The 14,922-nt window shown below is 49.9% G+C and overlaps 1 protein-coding gene across 1 annotated transcript in view; it reads left to right on the top strand.

The window, feature by feature from the left end:
• The window catches only part of SEC14L1 (SEC14 like lipid binding 1), a 76,572-nt gene extending 62,565 nt beyond the window's left edge, over positions 1 to 14,007 (top strand). Inside the window, exons 10-17 of the mRNA XM_008011607.3 lie at positions 1,216 to 1,304; positions 2,886 to 2,956; positions 3,863 to 4,034; positions 4,356 to 4,490; positions 6,971 to 7,105; positions 9,600 to 9,851; positions 10,973 to 11,151; positions 11,557 to 14,007. Coding sequence (XP_008009798.1) covers positions 1,216 to 1,304; positions 2,886 to 2,956; positions 3,863 to 4,034; positions 4,356 to 4,490; positions 6,971 to 7,105; positions 9,600 to 9,851; positions 10,973 to 11,151; positions 11,557 to 11,662 — 1,139 coding nt within the window. The 3' untranslated portion in view covers positions 11,663 to 14,007. The remainder of the gene's footprint in view (positions 1 to 1,215; positions 1,305 to 2,885; positions 2,957 to 3,862; positions 4,035 to 4,355; positions 4,491 to 6,970; positions 7,106 to 9,599; positions 9,852 to 10,972; positions 11,152 to 11,556) is intronic.
• Positions 14,008 to 14,922: the final 915 nt, after the last annotated feature.

The raw sequence follows: 14,922 nt of genomic DNA, 5'->3' as shown, positions 1-14,922 counted from the left end.
GGCTGGGTGTGGTGGCTCACATCTGTAATCCCAGCACTTTGGGAGGCCGAAGCGGGTAGATCACCTGAGGTCAGGAGTTTAAGACCATCCTGGCCAGCATGGTGAAACCCCGTCTGTACTAAAGATACAAAAATTAGCTGGGCGTGGTGGCACACGCCTGTAGTCCCAGCTACTCCGGAGGCTGAGGCAGGATAATTGCTTGAACCTGGGAGGTGGAGGTTGCAGTGAGCCGAGATCGTGCCAATGCACTCCAGTCTGGCAACAGAGCAAGACTTCGTCTCAAAAAAAAAAAAAAAGGAGGCCCAGCACGGTGGCTCATGGCTGTAATCCTAGCACTTTGGGAGGCCGGGGCAGGTGGATTGCCCAAGCTCAGGAGTTTGAGACCAGCCTGGGCAACACGGTGAAACCCCATCTCTAGTAAAATACCAAAAATTAGCTGGGCGTGGCAGTGTGCACCTGTAGTTCTAGCTACTTGGGAGGCTGAGGCAGGAGAATCGCTTGAACCCGGAGGCAGAGGTTGCAGTGAGCCAAGATCACGCCACTGCCCTCCAGCTTGGGCAACAGAGAGAGACTCCGTCTCCAAAAAAAAAAAAAAAAAAAAAAACAGTCAAGCCAACACAGGCTGCCTGGTGGGGTTTTAAGGATTTTTAGAATGTTCTCATTTATCTTGGTCCTTAGAGTGGGAATTGAAGGAAGCTGGCTTTTAAAAATCTTGCATTCAGTTTTTAGTAATCTGTGATATGAAAAAAAATGATTTTCTAAAAAAGAAAAATTTAAAAGTACTCTGTAGTCATAGAAGTGTCTGGATAGTTTGATGTTCCCTTGCTGTTGAAAATCAGAGCTCTTGGGCAGCCCCAGTTGTTCAAGGTGAACCCAGCTTATGGGCAGTGGTTCAGACTGAGCCCAGCATATAGGCAGCCCGAGCTGAGCTCCAGCTGGATTCCCCTCATCCCAGCACAGCCTTCTATTTCCAGGACCCTGCACAACTACTCTGTCAGTTGGTTTTTGTTTTTCTCATTTACAACTTTTTGGGGTAAATATTGGACACACACCCCCCATCACACACATAAATCAGTTGCTGCTTCTAAGAATCAGAAAGATCTTCAAGTACTCCTAGAACACAGGCGAACACATTTCCCTGTTAAGGGTCTTAGAGTTGTATCCTCAGTTTCAACTGGGATGGTGCCGATAACTCATTCCTCCCCTCCTCTGCAGATGGGCGGCCCCTCTACGTGCTCAGGCTGGGGCAGATGGACACCAAAGGCTTGGTGAGAGCGCTCGGGGAGGAAGCCCTGTTGAGATACGTAAGTGCGTGGCTGCGAGACTCCAGGCCTCACTGTGGCGTCACTTTCTTTCTCTGCCAGTAGGATTGGGGTGTTAACCAACCTGTTAAAACAAACATGAATTGCTTTTGTAGTTAGAACTGAAAATACATTAATATCATCTTAAAATTTCCAAAGAAGACGCAGAAGTTATAACAGTGTCTCTCACAGTGGAAGCATCAGCGCGGCAGTCAGGTCTCCCCCGAGATGCCTGTGTAGCAGCGGTTCTGAGTCTTTCCATTCACTGCCACATGGAATTGCCCTCTCCTGGGACGCCACTCACAGCAGACCTCTTGATAGCTATCTTTCCACTGGCCCTTAACGCGAGCTCTTGGCATCTTTCTCTAGACCGTCCTGAATGCCTGCTGACTCCAGCCAGGCCCCGCTCCGCTGCCGCCGCCATTGGCAGCGGTGCGTCCCCCTCGCAGAGAAGAAGATGGTCCTTCAACTTGAAAACAAACAGAAACTAAAAAGGCACATTTATAACCCCATTATCCTGAAATATGCACTTTTGACTTTATTTTTTATTATGTTGAGATGGAGTTTCACTCTTGTTACCCAGGCTGGAGTGCAATGGTGTGATCTTGGCTCACTGCAACCTCCGCCTCCCGGGTTCAAGTGATTCTCCTGTCTCAGCCTCCTAAGTAGCTGGGATTTCAGGTGCCCGCCACCATGCCCAGCTAATTTTTTTTGTATTTTTAGTGGAGACAGGGTTTCACCATGTTGGCCAGGCTGGTCTTGAACTCCTGACCTTAGGTGATCCTCCCGCCTCGGCCTCCCAAAGTGCTAGGATTACAGGCATGAGCTCCCCCTGCCTGGCCGGCTGTTTTTTTTTTTTTTTTTAAAGAGACGTGGTCTGACTCTGTTGCCAAGGCTGAGTTGCAGTGTCTATTCCTGGGTGTAATCACGACTCACTGCAGCTTCAAACTCCTGTCCTCAAGCGGTCCTCCTACCTCGGCCTCCTTAGTAGCTGGGACTACAAACACTATCACTGAGCCTGGCTCACTGTTGATATTCCCTTGTGTATTGTGTTAGTCTGCCCCCACCGCCATGTGTGTTTATATATCCCCACGTGCACACGATCACACATAAAAATGGGGATGGTCTTTATCTACAGAGGAAGGGTTTGTTAACCTAAAGCAAAGGATCGCTTGAGCCATGCCTTACGTCTGTTCTAAGGCTGCCTTTTCTCTTGGCTGGCACATGTGGTATCAGTGTTCCCACGCTCACAGACGCTCATCTGCTGTTCCCCTGCGCTTGTTCTGAAGACAGAGCCCCAGAGCCAGGCCCCTGCTCATCTGGGGATTCCTCTGCGCCTCACTTTGGATAGTCGTTACCTTTGATTTGACGACAGTGTTTGTTCTCTGTCAAGAGTAAAATATTTTTGTTGGTGGTGATGTGTTTAGTTAGCGCATGTGAATGTGTAAGAAAACCTGCACAGGTCACTTTTTTGGTTTACACACTTATCTGTAATACGCTGTTAGTGTCCCTCTTCCATAGCTGGATGGGGTAGTTTTAGCCTTAGACTAATCATGGACAATTTTCATGCCCTTTTATATGTAGGTTCTCTCCATAAATGAAGAAGGGCTAAGGCGATGCGAAGAGAATACAAAAGTCTTCGGGCGGCCTATCAGGTAGATGTGGGATTTTGTTTTCCTTTCAACTTACTGAGAAAACGCATTAAATATTTCTAGTTGATTTTTGGAATTAAAATCTGCTTATTATTTTCCAGGGTGCTCTAAAAGGTAGAAAAGAGGTGAACATGTAATATGCTAGTGACAAGGGACAGAACAGTTAGGGTTTTTTGACCCCAGGCGTTGCTGTCACGTCAGCCTGAGTGGGTTGGCCTGTCTGCTTAGTCTGCGCGGGCTGTGGGAGCCCAGGGCTGCAGGTCGTTTGCTTGTTTTTGCCTCCCCTCCCCACTCAGATGACTCTGTGTTCTTAAACCAAGCTTTAAGTTATAGTAAAGAGTTCTGAAACTGTTTAGTGATTCAAAGGTTGACATTGATAAGGGTGTAGATGGTTCACTGGGATATAAGTTCCATGAGAACAGGGATTTTGAGGGCCTTTTGCTGACTGCTGTATTTTCAGCTCCTGAGACAGCGCTTCTCTCTCTCTCTCTCTCTCTCTCTGTCTCTCTCTCTCTCTCTCTGTTGAAGCATAGCCCACTGCAGTTCAGACACAATATGTGTTAAAATACCAGCTGTGTGTCCTGTTGATGGCAGGTTAGTGGGGCGGTTTAGCACGTCAAGGACAGCACAGTGTGGCTTTGCTTGCCGGCTCACTGAGCGTATCTGAGAGAGCTTTTCATGCATTATCAATCAGCCTTAATTGCAGTTTCAGGCCTTGGTCCTACCACACTGATCCTGTGTGTTTTGTACAAGTAGATATAAACAGAGTTCGTAGCACTATAATTTTAAAAAACTGAGTATGATGTATTTGGAAATAGCTATAAATGGCCAAAAAAGAAAAAAAGTAAGAAGACGTAGTTTGCTCAGTGTGCTGTCTGTCGAATGAAACACATCTCTGCACAACCGCAGCTCGTGGACCTGCCTGGTGGACTTGGAAGGGCTGAACATGCGCCACCTGTGGAGACCTGGTGTGAAAGCTCTGCTGCGGATCATCGAGGTGGTGGAGGCCAACTACCCGGAGACACTGGGCCGCCTGCTCATCCTGCGGGCGCCCAGGGTGTTTCCTGTGCTCTGGACGCTGGTGCGTTGAGATGTTTTTTGCAGTAACTGTGAGCCATTTGGAAAGCAGACACGCATGCATTCATATATGTGTGTCTGTGACCTAAAGTCCTAACTACTTAGGAAAAAAGCATGCAAAGCTGTAAGATTTCTCAAATTGTTTAAGAGAGGGGAGAAACAAAATTTGAGTGTCCTAATGCCATGCAACTAGACTTTACAGAAGAAGTATATAAACTTGAATTTCCTCCCCCCACCCTCCCACTCAGAATACCACATAGTCATTTTAATCTTGGACACTCAGGCAGCAGAGAAATGTGACTGCGTGGTCTTCTCCTCCTCACAGGTTAGTCCGTTCATTGATGACAACACCAGAAGGAAATTCCTCATTTATGCCGGAAATGACTACCAGGGTCCTGGAGGCCTGCTGGACTACATCGACAAAGAGATTATTCCAGATTTCCTGAGTGGAGAGTGCATGGTATGTCTTGAGGCGAGGAACTGCACATTTGGCCCCTTTTGCAGGTGGGAGACGTCGGTGTTGATTTGCACAAATGATTTTCAGAACTTCCAGTCATTTGGATGTTTTGTTTTTGTTTTGTTTCTTTTGGCCGCCATTTCTCTGATCCAGGGTTAAGTTAAAGAGAACCATTTAAGTAATTGTTGATACTGTACATTTCTTCATTGTTAAATAAAAATGAGAATTTGTTGTAGAATATAATACAATTGTAGCTTGCTTCATTCACACGGCTTTGTGTGAATCAGATCTTTAAACCATTTTAGAGGAGCTGTCGTATTTTTAAAAATGCTATTAAAAAATTGAATGTTCTCAAAATGTCCCACCTGCCCCTCCCCCTCCTTGTTTTTTTATGGAGACGGGGTCCGGCTCTGTCACCCAGGCTGGAGTGCAGTGGCACGATCACAGCTCACTGCAGCCTGACTTCGTGGGCTCAGGTGATCCTCCCAGCTCAGTCACCCAAGTAGCTGGGACTATAGGCGTGCACCACCATACCTAGCTAATTTTTTGTAGAGACAGAGTCTCACTATATTGCCCCAGGCTGGATGACATTTTTTGGTTTTGTTGTTTTTTTTTTTTGTTTTTTTTTTTTTGAGATGGGGGTCTCGCTCTGTTGCACAGGCTGGAGTGCAGTGGCGCGATCTCAGCTCACTGCAGCCTCTACCTCCCAGATTCAAGCGATTCTTCAGCCTCAGCCTCTGGAGTAGCTGGGATTACAGACATGTGCCACTACCCACAGCTAATTTTTTTATTTTTAGTAGAGACCGGGTTTCACCATGTCAGCCAGGCTGGTCTCAAACTGCTGACCTCAAGTAATCCACCCACCTCGACCTCCCAAAGTGCTGGGATTACAGGCATGAGCCACCGCGCCTGGCCAGGATAACATCTTTAAAGTAAAAAAACGAAGGGAAGTGGTTCTCAACATATGTTTGGGGTTTTTAATACACTGAGTTGCTGGGTAACGAAGCAGAGGCCTCCTCTTCTTTACCCTGTATTCAGAGAAGCTCAGAACCTTGGGGTCCTTGTAGGCTTCTAGCCCATGGCGCACAGTTGTGCCATGGGAGCATTGCGGAAGCCAAAGCCTGTAGAAGTCCCAGTGACTTGTTCCATGGCACACTGTGGCGGCTGAACGCACAGGGGGTGAAGCTTCTTATCAGAAGGGCTCTCTAGTCATCCTTCATATAAAGTTACCCATTAGAGATGTGTACCTGCTGGGTTTGACTCAGGTATTTAGCTAATGAATTGGACATTCAAGGGACTTTGGACTTTCTGAATGGTTAGAGAAATTTAGAAAACGAATTTAGCTTCACTTCATCAGTTCCACTTTAAGGAAATTACGGGCATCATCACAGTGCAATGCAAAGAGCAAGTAAGTTACAGTAAAAGTTACAGGACCAGAATTTAGCAAGTGCCTGTGAGGTTAAACTGCAGGCTCAGGTTTGTAGAAACCTCTGAACTCCTTTCATATGAGCTAGCCGTCCCATGTTGTTGCTGTTTCCAATTATGACGCAAAGAATTGAGCCGGAGCGCAAGGAGACCTGCCTCACCGCCAGTCGCACCTGTTTGTCACATGCCGACCTCCGTAGTGTGTTTGTAATGCTGAGCGTCTCTGTGGTTCATTGAGCTGTCCAAAAACTCGGGCCTTCTAAGACTTCTTCACCACCCTCCTGAGCTGCTGTTTAGGCTGGTAGTTGAAAGGAGGTTGTTCACTTCTGCTCTCTGGTGGCTAGAGGTTACTAACCAGGGGTCAGTCTGGTATTTTTCCAACACGACATCGCTGCTTTGACACTTTGCAGGCTGAAGACTGAAGTGTTTCTTTTCTATGTAGTTGCTTCCCAAGGCTAATAGAAAGGAGGACTTCGATTTTATGAACTTTACTGTGGAGTCATTGTATAAAGGTCAATTAGGAGATTTATGATATGTACAAATTCTAATTCAACTTGTTTCAGGCAAATTCAAAAGAAGTTCTTCATTAGTTTTTGGCTGGTGTTATAGACCATTTGACTTGAGACACAAAACATTATTCATTGATTCTATATCTTGACTATAATTTCCTACCATAAAAATGATGCCTGTGGCTATTGAGAGCAAAACTCTTTTCTTAAAGTAATACGCTTCCTTTGTAGCACATTATAAAGACGCTAGTGCTTCTGTGAGCCAGCTTCAGTAACTGGGGGCAGTGCCTCACGCGTGTTAGTGGGAATTCTATGCTACTTCAGCTTCAACTTGTTCCTGTTTAGACAAAGTAAAACACATGTATTTAAGTGGTTTTTAAAAACATATTGCTCAGCAGTGCAGAGTATTTTACGACCCTGCCAGTGTTCTCCATTTTCTCAGCAACTTCCAGGAGTTAAGCGCAGGAGGATGGTGCTGGCTGGCGTGTCGGGGTTTCGTGGGGTTGGTTTGTGTTTGCACAGGTTTCACCACTGTGTTTCTGCTTCCAGTGCGAAGTGCCAGAGGGCGGACTGGTCCCCAAATCTCTGTACCGGACTGCGGAGGAGCTGGAGAACGAAGACCTCAAGCTCTGGACTGAGACCATCTACCAGTCTGCAAGTGTCTTCAAAGGAGCCCCACATGAGGTAGGTCCTCCGCCTTCCTGCACCTGGGCGGGCCCTTCCTCAGCAGAGAGCCTGGCGCTGGCAGGGCTTCCTGGCAGCCTTTCTTTCAGAAAAGTCCACTTGTTTTCCTGCTCTTTGTCTTTAGGCTTTTGTTGACACTCGATACTTAGTTTCAGTAAATGTCAACATCGAAGAGCCGTCTGTCTCAGAATAGAAACTAGCAGTGCTTGAGCAGAGTGCCTGGAAAGGAAATTGGATCTCTTGACCTCCATTTTACTAAAGCCACCAAACACAGAGATAGGAATAGCTAATCTTTCCTTGTTGGAGCACTTAACTCCTGAATTTAGTTTATTTCATGGTTATATTGAAGAGGCTTCATTTGCTACTTTTTCTTTTCTTTCTTTTTTTTTTTTTTCTTAAGACAGAGTTTTGCTCTGTTGTCCAGGCTGAAGTGCAGTGGCTCGATCTTGGCTCACTGCAACCCCCGCTTCCCGGGTTCAAGCAATTCTCCTGCCTCAGCCTCCCAAGTAGGTGGGATTACAGACACCCACCACCACGCCCAGCTAATTTTTGTATTTTTAGTAGAGGAGAGGTTTCACCATGTTGGCCAGGCTGGTCTCGAACGCCTGACCTCAGGTAATCCACCCACTTCCGTCTCCCAAAGTGCTGGGATTACAGGTGTGAGCCACTGTGCCTGGCCCATTTGCTACTTTTTCTTGACTGGGTTTTGGTTGTTTATAGATATTTTGGGAATTTTCCTGTTTCTGTAAGTCTAATGGGGCAAGGAGCATGTTCCTGTGTTCCTTTCTTGCTGTCACTTTTGGTAGAGAAGCAGGGGCATTCCGCGTTCCTGTGCACACCATGTGTCTGTCCTGTGGCATCACGAGTGACCTGAAGCAGGAGGGGCCTGCACGGGAATCTCCCTTCTCAGCTAGGGCAAGGTTCGTGGCCCAGAGTTGTTGGAGCGGACGGTGACGCTCTGTGCAGAGCAGGTGTTCGGTGAGGATGTGGTGCTGGCTTGGGCAATGGTGCTGGCCAGGAGCTGACTGCGGCCTGCTGCCTGCCGTGGTGGCGCCTGGGTCAACCATCTGCCAGTGGCTTCTGCTGGGGTGTCTTCCTGAGCAGCTCACCTGGTGCTTGCAGGGCAGGTGGATAAGGGAATGCTGTTGCCATGGTTTGAATGAGCAGAGACAGATTTGGTGTGCCTTACTTGTAGATACACACGCAGGGGAATCTCAGATTTCATAACGTCTTGAGGATTATCTGTATTCGTTTCTTACCAGGAGGGCAGGCTCCAGGGGCCGAGTCCTTGTTCTTTGTTTGTTAGGCACGATCGCTCTTGTCCATGTTTCAAGAACTTGGGCTGCAGTGTGTTTCATGTGAATCGGGGGCATCGTAAACATCCACATGGTAAAAACCTCACTTCTGCTTTGGCTATTAAATAAAGCACAGATCCGAGATGGCAACAAATCTAAAGGCAGGCTGAAGCAGAGGCCGCACTGTGAATGCAGGAAAGAGGTGCCGTCAGCACAGGGGGTCAAGGCCTCAGGATGGAGCTGCCTGGGGAGCCGCTTTGCAGAAGAGCAGGCCGTGCCACATAGTGCTGCCTGCTGTTCTTAGACAGGACTCTTGGACCTCACTGAATCTGCTGTGGAAGGACATTCCGAAGTGGCATTTCAGTGGTGAGGTGGCAGTGGCGGGATTGAAAGGGAGCCCGGCTTGTAGAGCAGCCACTTGCCGAAGGGCACAGCAGGCGGTGTGCAGTGGGCTGACGAGCGGGGCTGCGGGCCTGGCTCTGCTGCTTCCTTAGGTGGAGTTTTCAGTGAGGGCGGAACTCTGCACAGCTGATTTTAATTCTCACTTCCCTCCCTCACTAATCTTTGAAACTAACTTTGATCATTCCCTGTGGGGAAGCTCTGTCGGCGCTGTGTTTAAGTTCAGTTTTTGATTGGTTCTCAGCACCCAGGGGGTTGACCGCCCTAACCCCACCCCTGCCATGCCAGGGGCTCATCCCACGCACCCAGCCTCGCCACTGTTCTCCCGTGCGAGCCTCACACGGGACGCCCGGTTCCGTGCCCCTGCTTCCCGCTCGCTGGGAACGCTGCCCTCAGGCTCCCCCGCCTGCTGTTTCTTTAGCTTTCACCTTCTCCAGGGCCTTCTGTTCTCTCCAGCCCAGGGCAATCCTCCGAACCACTGATGTGTGAGCTCATAGTGTTTGGTGTTACTAAGACCTGGCCTCTGAGAGTGTGTCTGAAGATGGTGTACGGGAGATCTTGGGCCTGTAGGTGCAGGTCAGAAAGAGCACAGAGTTTGATGCATGACACGTAGCGGGATCCAGCGGTTGAATGGATGGTGGCGTGTGACTCTGGGGAAAGAGATCTGCCCGTACACATTCAGCCTTTTCCTCCCCAGCTTCAGGACCTGCACCCCGGAGCCCCTGGAGGGGACGGTGCGCTGGCAGCGCGTGGGCCTGGTGCTCGTGGATCGTGGCCGCCTGACGCTGCCTCTTTTTCAGATTCTCATTCAGATCGTGGATGCGTCGTCAGTTATCACTTGGGATTTCGACGTGTGCAAAGGGGACATTGTCTTTAACATCTATCACTCCAAGAGGTCGCCACAGCCAGCCAAAAAGGACTCCCTGGGAGCCCACAGCATCACCTCTCCAGGTGGGAACAACGTGCAGCTCATAGACAAAGTCTGGCAGCTGGGCCGCGACTACAGCATGGTGGAGTCGCCGCTGATCTGCAAAGAAGGAGAAAGCGTGCAGGTAAAACCTCACACGAGCAGATCGCACATCTGTGACTCCGTGTGGCTGGTGATTCTGTCTTGAGTAGGAGTCTTTGCTTCGCTCCCTGAGCAGCCCTGTGTAGCTTTTGAGGCACTGCCTGTGGAGGAGCAGCTCGCCTGGGGGAGCAGAGGGACTCGGGAAGCCAAGTGGGCCTCACAGGAAAGAGTTCAGGCCTCGCAGTGGTTTTGGACAGAATCTGTGACTTTTCCCGAAAGCAGCATGTGACAGGAAGGGAAGGCATCGCACGCACAGCCCCAGCTGGGCTTCAGAGGATTTTCCCCCCAGCCTCATATCACTGGGTTGCATTTGTCTTTTTCAAAGGAAAATCACCCTAAATAGAAGTAAGAGGGACAAGTATTTAGAGAACTATTAACTCTCATTACCAAACCTCCTAATTTGTTTCAAATGCTTTCAGTTCCCTTTTCACATTGTGGCTGGTTATTTTGGGTGCCTGTGCTCACAGTAGCCTTGGGGCGGGGGCGGGGGTTGCTTCTGGCCTTCATAATAGATGCATCATTTTGCTGCCTTTACAGTTTTCAGGGGTAACCCTTGTCAGTGTTTCAGTGGTCTTAGAGGCAGAGTAAAAGAATCCTTTGTCCATTTTGAAAACAATCAACAGCTAAGCTGTGTTACCACAGTCACGAATTTCAGAGAGAATGGAGGAGGAGCGTTCCGCGGATTGCCGTCTCTCTAGGGTGCCGCACCTTCAGCCCCGAACATGCTGGATGATTGGCAGCATGTCAGAGAAAGTGAGGCCGGGTCCAGGGAGGCTGTGCTGAGCCCTCCCTCCAGCATGAGCGCCACCAGCCCACCATGCTCCTGCCTCCATAGGTGGGGTGGGCTGGGTGGCCTCGTGAGGGCCACGGACGCGGAGCTTGTCCCTCTGGGCTTCCCAGCACCCGGGAGTGACTACACTCAGTAGAGGGAAGGACATTGTCAAACCTACTAGTGAAGCAAAATAGGTTCTGAATCCCGTTGAGATAGTTCCTGTAGCTACATGAAATCCTAAAGACAGTCCCCCTTGGTGCTTGTCACAGCCTGTGGCGGGCCAGGGGTCGGAAGCGAGTTGCCCTCAGCTGCCACTGCTCTGCTTGTTCTAGGGTTCCCATGTGACCAGGTGGCCGGGCTTCTACATCCTGCAGTGGAAATTCCACAGCATGCCCGCGTGCGCTGCCAGCAGCCTGCCCCGGGTGGACGACGTGCTCGCATCCCTGCAGGTCTCTTCACACAAGTGTAAAGTGATGTACTACACCGAGGTGATCGGCTCGGAGGATTTCAGGTGCGGCCGCTCTCCCCACAGCAGGTGCTGCGGACAGCTGGGCATGGTTGGAGGGAGGCTGCAGTCCCACGCCGTGTGCAGGATCAGCAGTGGCGTTGGGTTTTGGGGATGCTCGGGGGACCAGGAGGGAGTGGCACTGTGACTCCCTGCATGTCTGCAGAGGGAGAGTGTCAGAGACAGAGCCGACTTTGCCTTTGCTTCCGCTCACGCTGCCGTCTGTGTGCAGGCTGTGGGAAGCCGGGCCCCCTGGGTGGGTTACTCAGGTCCATCCCGCGTTTGCAAGCACTGATGGGGTTGAGAAGTGAGCAGAGAGCAGGGTGGGCCACGAAGTCCAGCAGGCAGTGTGGGCAGACGGGTGGTTGGCAGGGTGGTCCTCACGCCTCGCCCCTCCCTGTGCCATTACAGAGGTTCCATGACGAGCCTGGAGTCCAGCCACAGCGGCTTTTCCCAGCTGAGTGCCGCCACCACCTCCTCCAGCCAGTCCCACTCCAGCTCCATGATCTCCAGGTAGTGCACGCTGCCTGCACCTAGTGTGTGACGGCCGCCCCTCCTCGGACAGCCAGCTGCGCCCGCCCGCCCAGGGCGACGTTGTACAGACTCCTCCAACCTCTAGATAGCAGATAGCTCTCAGATGGTAAATGTAGTCATTTGATCCCAAAACTACCTTGGCAGGTAGTTTTAACTCTGATCCTAACTTAACTCAATAGCCATAGATTTTGTATACGTTGTGCACAAAATCAAACCAGAGCACAAGGGCTCTCTTGAAAGAAAAGTAGTTTCTATACCAATTAAAGGATTGACGTGGTCTCAGATGTTGATGCAAAAAAGTTTTCCAAAGAACTCCACATTGTCCATTAGTGAATGAATTCCTGTGACACCGTCCAGAGGTGGCCCCTCCTCACCTGGGACGGAAGCTGCCAGCTCGCTGCCCCTAAGCTGCCTTGCGGCCCCCACGCCTCCCGCCACAGTCGAGATGGTCTGTGGACTTAGGGCCAGCCCTTGAGGCCCTTTTCCTCTGAGGATTCAGAGGCCACCTGCGGAGCACCCTGCCCCAGGGCCAGACCCACCCACACCACCCACTGTCCTGAAGTGGGCTCTCGGGGACTCCTGGTGACTAGGAAAATGCTGCCATCGTTAAACGTGACTTTCTCTTTCGTCCTTTTCAAATCTCTTTGATACTTTTTAGAGCAGGATTTTTCTGTATGTGAACTTGGGTGGGGGGTTCTTTCCCTGTTTCCTTCCGCTCCGCCCTTCTCACCTGCAGTCAGTTCCCAGCCCGGTGTAGCCCATCTCCTCTGTGCCCTCTGGTGGCTCGTTGTCCTCAGAGCCCAGACAGTTCCAGCCGCTAGGAGGCCGTCTTGGAACCAGCAAGTCGTATTTGCCGCTTGACACTGTCCACGGGGTTTTATTAATAGCTAAGCAGCATCTCCCGCATCCACTTCAGGGTGGCTTGTGGTGTGTAGGAGCCTTGCTTCTGTGTACATGGGAATTGCGGACTCATGCGTGTGTGTGCGTGCATGTACTGTGTGTGTGCATGTGTGCATGACGGTGGGGGTGCTGGGGGGACGGGGTGAGTAGAAACTTAGTTTGAGTAATGAAGGAGTCTTCCTAGAAGCAAATCAGAATATGGGATTTGTTTGCCTTTTACATTTTCTGTTTAATTCCTGATTTTAAAGCCTGCTCTAGCTGGTACAGGCCCTTATTTTTTCAGCTTTTTATGGGAAAAGCAGGTTATTTGAGAATCTGTCCGGAAGTTGCATAGGGGATGGCCTTCACAATGAGGACATGGAACGTGTGTTTCTGTGTGCAGCAGAGGACGTGTTTGTCATGCCAAACCCCACGCGGCTGCCACCTGTGTGCGTGGTAGGCATGGAAATCCTGGTTGTGCCGTCTCCGCTCCGCTCTGAAGGCACTGGGTGGGTGCTGCGTGACTGGAGAGCTGTGTGGAGGCTGTGTGCGCCCCGTGCAGGGATCAGGAGGGCGGGGGAGGGACCAAGCAGCCCTCTGGCCCGGCCAGGTCTGCCCTAGTGGCTGCCTGCATGCTGTAGATGTCCTGGGGTCTCTGCTGTGATCGCCTGCGTTTGGACCACATTTGTGTGTTTGCTCTTAGAGATTGAGCTCCTCAGTGGTACCCGAAGCCTTGCTTCCGGAAAGCGCAGTAGGGTTAGTAGGTAGGGTTAGTAGGTAGGGTTAGTAGTGCATCTGTGCTCCTTCCACCCGGTGCTTCCTATTCCCAAATCACAAGGACCTGAAGATGGTCCCTGCTTTCTCTCTCTTTCTCTCTTTCTCTGTGTCTCAGATGGCGATTTTGCTGACAGCTGCCAAGAAAATGCTTCACTGAACAGTCCTCATGTGCCCAGAGATGTTTATAGAACTGTTTGAATTGCAGCCATCCCCTGCCCCCTCCCAGGCTGAAGATCTGTTCTTTTTAAGTTGATTCGGGAGTGGCATTCTTTTCTCCCCAAAGAGTTTAGTGCATCGTGAAGAGCTCAAAGCACATGACGGCACAAATGCTTACAGGGTTTCCTCCCGAGTAATCCAGGCTCACTCCCCTTGTAAGGGAATTCTGGGGCAGCTATGGTTTGAGGATGCAGTTGGCATCATGTCTCTACTTTTAGTACCTTGCTACTCTTTTAAAACGCTGCTGTCATTTCCCGTTTCTTAGTACCAATGATTCTTTGATTTTCCCTCTATTACTTATGTCTTAATTCACTTTCCTTCCTAAATTTGTTATTTGCATATCAAATTCTGTAAATGTTTTGTAAACATATTACCTCACTTGGTAATACAATACTGATAGTCTTTAAAAGATTTTTTTATTGTTATCAATAATAAATGTGAACTGTTTAAAGAAAAGAATGTCTTTTTCTTATTGTGAAACACCAGTTTCCCTTGAATAGTTTGAAATTCTTAGGAGAATTTTAGAGATTGAAGAAAGAAGAGAGCTTCTGAAGCCAGAGCTTGTGTGGGATTGTTTCACAGGTGAGTGGGCCGTCCTCAGGTCACAGCCGTATGTTTGCTGATGCAGAAGCGAACCCAGTGTTTGAAATCCTCGCTTCTGTAAGAAGACATGACATGGTTTTTCTTAAACGCAGCCAGATCAGACATCACTGTGATGGGGCGATCCCTGCTGTGATGTTTCTGTCGTGATAAAAAGGATTGCTTTCATCAGGCACCTCCAAGAAAATAAAATAGGCAGGTGTGGACCTTTAGAAGCCTGGGTTACCTTATCTCTACTCCCCTGCCAGTCAGTGGGTCTTCCGGTCATAACTCAGCGGGCAGAGCAGGCTGCTGGCTTGGTGAAGCTCAGGGCAGACCAGAAGGCAGCTCAGGGCAGCATGCCAGCGTGTAGAAGCCAGTTCCTCCGCAACTGGGAACTGCAGGATCGTTGACTTTCCTAGTAGTCAGTCCTTGGTAGGACACAGCCAAGGGGTCTAGCTGGCACCTGGGTGGGAAGCAGGGGAGACCAAGGGTGCCCTGCACGTCCATACTGGGCCTGGGCTGTGAATGTATCCACAGGCAGTCAGGACCTTAGCTGTGCTGAAGTTTGATGACTTAGCCAACCTGCGATGAAAGGAAGGAAGAGGCTTTTTACCTGGATTCCCTTTATGTCCTCCTATTTCTGTGTCTGTTGTCAAGTTGGACCTGCTGTTACCAAGCTTTTGGCTTGGCGATCCAGTTCTCAGGGTGGAAGCCAGAGGCAGCTTGGAAAGTCAGCGAGGGTCGTAGGATGATAACCTGCAGCCCGTCTCCTGACCACCTTCAGAAAGG

Source organism: Chlorocebus sabaeus, chromosome 16 (assembly GCF_047675955.1).
Source record: "Chlorocebus sabaeus isolate Y175 chromosome 16, mChlSab1.0.hap1, whole genome shotgun sequence".
Taxonomy (NCBI): domain Eukaryota; kingdom Metazoa; phylum Chordata; class Mammalia; order Primates; family Cercopithecidae; genus Chlorocebus; species Chlorocebus sabaeus.
This window is presented reverse-complemented; position numbering and strand designations above follow the sequence as displayed.